Source organism: Palaemon carinicauda, chromosome 16 (assembly GCF_036898095.1).
Source record: "Palaemon carinicauda isolate YSFRI2023 chromosome 16, ASM3689809v2, whole genome shotgun sequence".
NCBI classification, from domain to species: Eukaryota; Metazoa; Arthropoda; class Malacostraca; order Decapoda; family Palaemonidae; genus Palaemon; species Palaemon carinicauda.
The window spans coordinates 44,393,760-44,401,408 of NC_090740.1; the positions used below are offsets into that span (position 1 = coordinate 44,393,760).

General features: G+C 40.4%; 1 protein-coding gene across 1 annotated transcript in view; it reads left to right on the forward strand.

Moving 5' to 3' along the window:
- Nucleotides 1-5,334, forward strand: part of LOC137655280 (putative uncharacterized protein DDB_G0271982) — a 31,908-nt gene extending 26,574 nt beyond the window's left edge. Inside the window, exon 2 of the mRNA XM_068389165.1 lies at nucleotides 5,161-5,334. Coding sequence (XP_068245266.1) covers nucleotides 5,161-5,334 — 174 coding nt within the window. The remainder of the gene's footprint in view (nucleotides 1-5,160) is intronic.
- The last annotated feature ends 2,315 nt before the right edge of the window (nucleotides 5,335-7,649 follow it).

A 7,649-nucleotide genomic window follows, 5' to 3' on the forward strand; every position in this document is an offset into this window, starting at 1 on the left:
TGCAGAGACTCTTACACGTGGGTAATTTTGAGGTGACTTACGAATAAATTTCTGCTAATTTCTGCTATTATAAAGAAAAATGAGTGCTATCATAGTCTTCCATAAAACTACGATGTATAATCATTATTTTTATATAGTTTTGATATACTAGATGAAAGCGTAGAAGAATGGGCACTCGATTGATATTCTTCATATTACATATTAACAGTTATGGTATTGTGACGGGCCGAGAGAGGATGTGAACTCAAAGGCAGATTGGAAACGACTGAGTTATATTATTATAGAACACTCTCCTTTATATACAAAACGGCAAGGCAACAGGACATGGCATGTTCGAGAGACAGACTAAGTTCAGAGGAAAACCGGAGACATGATCATTCAGGTTCTTTTTAGTGCGAGGGAAGAGCGCAGATACAAGCATAATATATACAATAGGAATTATGTACAATTGTGTGACACACGGTTGGTACATGGCTCCCCCCCTAAAAATGACATACTGTACATGTTAAATAGGGCGCCCTGATCTAGAGAGGCGAACTGTAGGCGGGTCATCTGGCAGAAGATAAGCAGGTTTTAGACGATCAATGGAGACCCAGTCTTCTTTGCCCCGAATGTTTAGGAGGAATGCTTTCGGACTGCGTCGGATCACAAGGAAAGGTCCCGTGTAAGGGGGCGTTAACGGTGACTTGCTGGTGTCGTTGCGCAGGAAGACGTGCGTTGCAGAGTGCAAGTCCGTTGGTATGTGATGTGATGCTTCGCTAGGGGCTTGTAAGTCTGGCCGTATGACGTATGCGCTGGAGATCGTCGGAGGAGGTTGTAGAAGGAAAAAACTCGGCAGGGACGACCAACGGGTCGCCATACACCATTTCGGCTGCCGAGACGTCGAGGGCGTCTTTAGGAGTGGTCCTTAGTCCAAGGAGGACCCAGGGAAGCTGAGTAAACCAGTTGCAATCCTTGCAGCGGGACATCAAAGCTGCTTTGAGGGTGCAATGAAAACGTTCAACCATTCCATTGGCAGCGGGGTTGTAGGCCGTTGTCTGATGTAGGGTGATGCCCAGGAGATTCGCTAATGACGTCCATAATTGAGAGGTGAAAGTGGTTCCCCTGTCAGAAGTAATATGCTCAGGGATACCGAATCTTGAAATCCATCCAGAGAGTAAGGCGGATGTACATGAGGCGGACGTTGCAGTTTCCATGGGAATGGCTTCAGGCCAACGAGTGGAGCGGTCGATGACGGTAAACAGGTAACGATGTCCTTGTGATGTGGGTAGGTGGCCTACAACGTCGACGTGAATGTGTGCGAAACGACGCTCAGGTTGAGGAAAGGTGCCCATTCCTGAATCCGTGTGTCGATGTACTTTGGAAGTTTGGCAAGAAGTACAGGCACAGACCCAATCCTTAGCATCCTTAGAAATGCCGTGCCAAATGAACTTTGCCTTCAGCAGCTGTGCAGTAGAATGGCACGAGGGATGTGAAAGGCCGTGGATGAAATCAAACACCTATCGGAGCATGGGAGCAGGAATCCAAGGTCGCAGTCTACCAGTACTGATGTCACAGAGGAGGGTGGTGTTGGAGTCTTTGAGGGGAAAATCTTCCCAACGGAGGGACATGCAGGATGTCCTACAAGCTTGATACTCTGGATCCTGTCGTTGGGCTTCAGCCAGGGCGTTGTAATCCAATCCCAGTTGAACGGCAGCCAACGTGTTTCTTGACAGGGCATCGGCAACAGGATTCATTTTCCCAGGGACGTATTGGAGGGTGCAATTGTATTCAGCCACGGTGGAGAGTTGTCGGCGTTGACGGGCGGACCAGGCGTCAGACTGTCGAGTGAAGGCGTGCACCAGAGGCATGTGGTCTGTGCGAATGACGAAGGGCGTACCTTCTAAAAAATGGGGAAAGTGACGGACAGCCAAGTGCACCGCCAGCAATTCTCGATCGAAGGTAGAATAACCCGATTCTGCCTTGGACAGTTTTCTGCTGAAGAAGGCCAATGGGCGGGGCGAGCCTTTGACCACCTGCTCGAGTACTGCACCAATAGCGACGTCGCTGGCATCGGTGGAGAGAAGGAGAGGGGCGTGTGGGATAGGAAAAGTGAGAGCCGCAGCAGTTGATAGGGCCTTCTTTGCATTGCAGAAGGCTGCTTCTTGAAGGGGACCCCACTTCAGGTCCTTTGGCTTGCCCTTGAGGGAGGCGTAGAGGGGAGCAAGAGTGGCGGCAATGGCTGGCAGAAAACGGTGATAATAGTTGATCATGCCCAAGAATTCACTTATTTCTTTTACCTTTGAAAAAGAGCATATGAAAAAAGTGCTGCAAGTATTATCATGAAATATTTTCTCCAAACATATTAATTCTGTTCCATTCTCAAGTGAAAAAAACTTTTTTCCTATAAAAGTGAGGAATTTTTAACAATATATACTCTTTTGTATATCCGTCTTAAGTTGTATTTTGTTTCTATCTAGTTTTATGTGATGATATTTTCTATTTACAATATAAACTATAAAATATGAATAAGGGAATGTAAGGAAAAGAAAAATGATGAGTAGTTGAACAGGAAAGAAATTCAGTGGAATACGAAAAAAAAAACTGATTTTTGTAATCATATTCAGTAAGAATTTTTTTTTTGTGATATCTCTAATGCTGCTGGTTCCTGAACCCATTTATTACCTCCGCCAACGAAGATGAGAGAACAGTAATCGAAATATTGTAAATGAACTTACATACTAAGATAACCACTGCTGCTGTTCCTCTAAGTTCAATGGCTTAAAATTCAGGATATTATGTTAAATTTTTTATAGTTTATATATGAGATATTTATTTTAATGTGGATACTCTTTTTAAGATATCTTATTTTCCTTTTTTCCTTTCTTCACTGGGCTATTTTCCCAATAGGAGTCTTTGGGCTTGTAGTATTCTGCTTTCCTAACTAGGGTTGTAGCTTAGCAAGTAATAATAATAATAATAATAATAATAATAATAATAATAATAATAATAATAATAATAATAATGACTGAAAATAGGGAAAACGGCCTGGAAAATAGAACAATAACATACTTATATGGAAAGTTGATGAGCTATCTTCAGTTGATTAAATATTTCTGACATAGGGACTTCAGACTAAAGAACGTGGCAGAAGGTATAGCTGCTTCTCTTTGTCATGGATATGAATCTATTTTTGAGATAGGTTCTTTATCATCTGAGGGGGAGACTGACTCTGTTTGAAGAGTCTCGCTTGATTGCTAGTAAGATTGCCCAGCCTTGTGCTGGACACGGGCTCTTGCTTTTCCAGCACAAGGCTGGGCAAGACTCTTCAAACAGAGAAGAGTCTGTTAAACCCTCTGGTATTCTTGATTCTATATACTTGTGCGTGGGCGGAGCTATTTACGACATTGCCACATAAGTAGGTTTTTTTTTTTATCCTGCAGCCTGATTGATTTCTTTCCCCTATGCCCATACCATAAAAAAAACTTCTGGAGAATGTTTTTCTTGTACAATATTGACCCTATGTGGCACCTTATAAAAAGAAACATCATGCATAGGGACACTTCCAAAAAACCATTAAAATCAGAACTCGGTTTCTTTCCGAAATACTACAAACAGTAATAAACGTGATGCGGTCTTTGACCAAACACAAAGTGGGTTTCTTATTTTGGAAAAGAGATACAGTTCTCCTATTGCTCTTGGGATTATGGAAGGGTGTAAGAAAGCTTGTCAATCAACCTAGCACATACACATACATATTTTTGCATTTATGTATGTATGAATATATATATATATATATATATATATATATATATATATATATATATATATATATATATATATATATATATATATATAATTTATGTATATAAATATATATATACTATATATATATATATATATATATATATATATATATATATATATATATATATATAGATAGTAGGTTGGCCAGGGCACCAGCCACCCATTGAGATACAACAGCTTGAGAGTTATAGGGTACTTTGACTGGCCAGACAGTACTATATTGGATCCTTTTATCTTGTTACGGTTCATTTTCCCTTTGTCTACACACACACACCGAATAGTCTGGCCTATTTTCTTACATATTCTCCTCGGTCATACACCTGACAACACTGAGATTATCAAATAATTCTTCTTCATCCAATGGTTTACTGCACTGTAATTGTTCAGTGGCCATTTTCCTCTTGATAAGGGTAGAAGAAACTCTTTAACTATGATAAACAGCTCTTCTAAGAGAAGAACACTCCAAAATCAAACCATTGTTCACTATTACTGGGTAGTGCCATAGCCTCTGTACCATGGTCTTCCACTGTTTTGGGTTAGAGTTATCTTGCTTGAGGGTACACTCGGGCACACGATTCTATCTTATTTAGCTTGCTCTTGTTTTGTTTAAATTTTTTTTATATGTTATATAGGATATATTTATTCTATTGTTACTGTTCTTTAAATATTTCCTTTTTCTTTGTTCCCTTTCCTCATTGGGCTATTTTCCTTGTTGGAGCCCTCGGGCTTATAGCATCAGGCTTATCCAACTGGGGTTATAGATTAAGAATTAATAATAATAATAGTAATAATAATAATAATACATACATACATACATACATACACATATATATATGTATATATATATATATATATATATATATATATATATATATATATATATATATATATATATATATATATAGATAGATAGATAGATAGATAGATAGATAGATAGATAGAAGAATAGATATATTTTTATATATAATGTAAATATGTATATGTACATGTTACATGAGTTTTTTTTTGGGGGGGGGGGCCAATTGTTAGGTTATGCTATTTCACAAAAAAAGTTGTATGTTATGACAAGACCGAAAGGTTTTCTTTGAGATTTTTTAAAAACTCTTATACCCGAAGTCTCCATTACACGTCTCGATCAAAAAAGATGGACTGGAAATCCTTGAGAACTGATGATAGAAGCATAGAGATTCCTCATCAATTTGTATCAGTTATCGAATTCAAATGACCAAATGCTGATGCAGCAATCTGATCCAGTAAACTGATTTTGCTGCATAATTGGGCAATGCTTCCAATTTCGGGTTCCAATTTAAATTCATGAGGAGCAGAAGACGATGATCACACTCATTGGATTCTCGAGACGTAATTGGCAAGAAGATTGATCCTAAACGAACTAGGGAGGAAGATAGGGGGGAAGAAGGAGAGGAAGAAAGAGAGGAAGACAGAGAGGAAGAAAGGAAGGAAGAAAAAGAGGAAGAAAGAGAGGAAGCAAGAGAAGAAGTCAGGAAGGAAGAAAGGGAGGGAGAAAGGGAGGAAGAAAGGGAGGAATAAATGAAGGAAGAAAAAGAGGAAGAAAGAGAAGAAGAAAGGGAGGAAGCAAGAGAAGAAGACAGGGAGGAAGAGAGAGAGGAAGAAAGGGAGGAAGAAATGAAGGATGAAAGAGAAAAAGAAAGAGGAAGAAAGGGAGGATGAAAGGGAGGAGGAAATGAAGGAAGAAAGAGAGGAAGGAAGGGAAGAAGAAAGGGAGGAAGAAAGAGAGAAAGAAAGGGAGGAAGAAAGGGCGGAAGAAAAAGAGGAAGAAAGGGAAAAAAATAGAGGAGGAAAGGGAGTAAGAAATTAAGGAAGAATAAGAGGAAGAAAGGGATGAAGAAAGGGAGGAAAAGGAGGAGGAGCTTATGGCAACGGTGAGGGATTGGAGAAAAGAGGTTGCCAAGAGGAAAAGTTAGAAAAAAGTAGACGACAATAAAAATAGAAAATAATGGGTTGAAAAGTTAGAGTGGATAAGGGGAGAGTGAAAAATTAGAGGAAAATGACTATGTGAGGGAAGAGAAAGGGGGTGATTAAAGTTATGGAAACGTCAAGAAATTATCAATGGAATGACTATTGTTGGGAGTGAGAAGAGAAAAGGGACAAAAATAAATTGGAAAGTAAAGTGATGAAGACTGGGAGATAAATAAACGATTTCAAATTAGACAAAACACAAAAATAAACAGAATGTGAAAAAAATTATCCTAAAATTACAATGTTAAAATCATCATAACCAACTTTATTCAGCATTTCTTTCTAGAAAAATATTTATCTTAATCTTAATCTTATTCAATTTCTTTTTTTCTGAAAATATGTCTAAAACGTATTCATCCATTTTCTAGAAATGGCTTTTGTGAAACATATAGTGAGATCGGCGTTGCTATATGGACATGAGTTGAGGTATGACAATAAAAAAATATCCAATAGATTTTATAGTTTTGAGAGCAAAGATCTAAGAAGAATATTGAGGATTGAATGGCAGGAAAGGATTAGAAATGAAACTATAAGAGATATTACTCAAGTGCCATATGTGGATGAGATCATTATGGGGAATAGACGGATATGGTTTGGTCAGGCTTGTGACGGTGCCGAGTAAGGGTTGTGAACTCAAAGGCAGGATGCAATCAACTGAGTTATATTGTTATAGAACACTCTCCTTTATATACAAAACCTCAAGGCAACAGGACATAACAAGTTAACAAGACAGACAATGTTACAGAGGAAACAGCAGACATGAATTTTCATGTTCGTTTAGTGCAAGGGAAGAGTGAAGATACAAGCATAATATATGCAAAAGGAATTATGTAAAATTGTGTGACACACGGTTGGTACATGGCTCCCCCCCTAAAAATGAAATACTGTATATGTTAAATAGGGTGCCCTGATCTGGAGAGGCGAACTGTAGGCGGGTCATCTGGCAGAAGAAAAGCAGGTTTTAGACGATCAATGGAGACCCAGTCTTCTTTGCCCCGAATGTTTAGTAGGAATGCTTTCGAACTGCGTCGGATCACAAGGAAAGGGCCCGTGTAAGGGGGCGTTAGTGGTGGCTTGCTAGTGTCGTTGCGCAGGAAGACGTGCGTTGCAGAGTGCAAGTCCGTTGGTATGTGATGCTTCGCTGGGGGCTTGTAAGTCTGGCGGCACGGAGTAAATTTTTCCACGACATGACGTATGCGCTGGAGATCGTCGGAGGAGGTTGTAGAAGGAAAAAATTCGGCAGGGACGACCAACGGGTCGCCATACACCATTTCAGCTGCCGAGACGTCGAGGGCGTCTTTAGGAGTGGTCCTTAGTCCCAGGAGGACCCAGGGAAGCTGAGTAAACCAGTTGCAATCCTTGCAGCGGGACATCAAAGCTGCTTTGAGGGTGCGATGAAAACGTTCAACCATTCCATTGGCAGCGGGGTTGTAGGCAGTTGTCTGATGTAGGGTGATGCCCAGGAGATTCGCTAATGACGTCCACAATTGAGAGGTGAAAGTGGTTCCCCTGTCAGAAGTAATATGCTCAGGGATACCGAATCTTGAAATCCATCCAGAAAGTAAGGCAGATGTACATGAGGCAGACGTTGCAGTTTCCATGGGAATGGCTTCAGGCCAACGAGTGGAGCGGTCGATGACGGTAAACAGGTAACGATGTCCTTGTGATGTGGGTAGGGGGCCTACAACGTCGACGTGAATGTGTGCGAAACGACGCTCAGGTTGAGGAAAGGTGCCCACTCCTGAATCCGTGTGTCGATGTACTTTGGAAGTTTGGCAAGAAGTACAGGCGCGGATCCAATCCTTAGCATCCTTAGAAATGCCGTGCCAAATGAACTTTGCCTTCAGCAGCTGTGCAGTAGAACG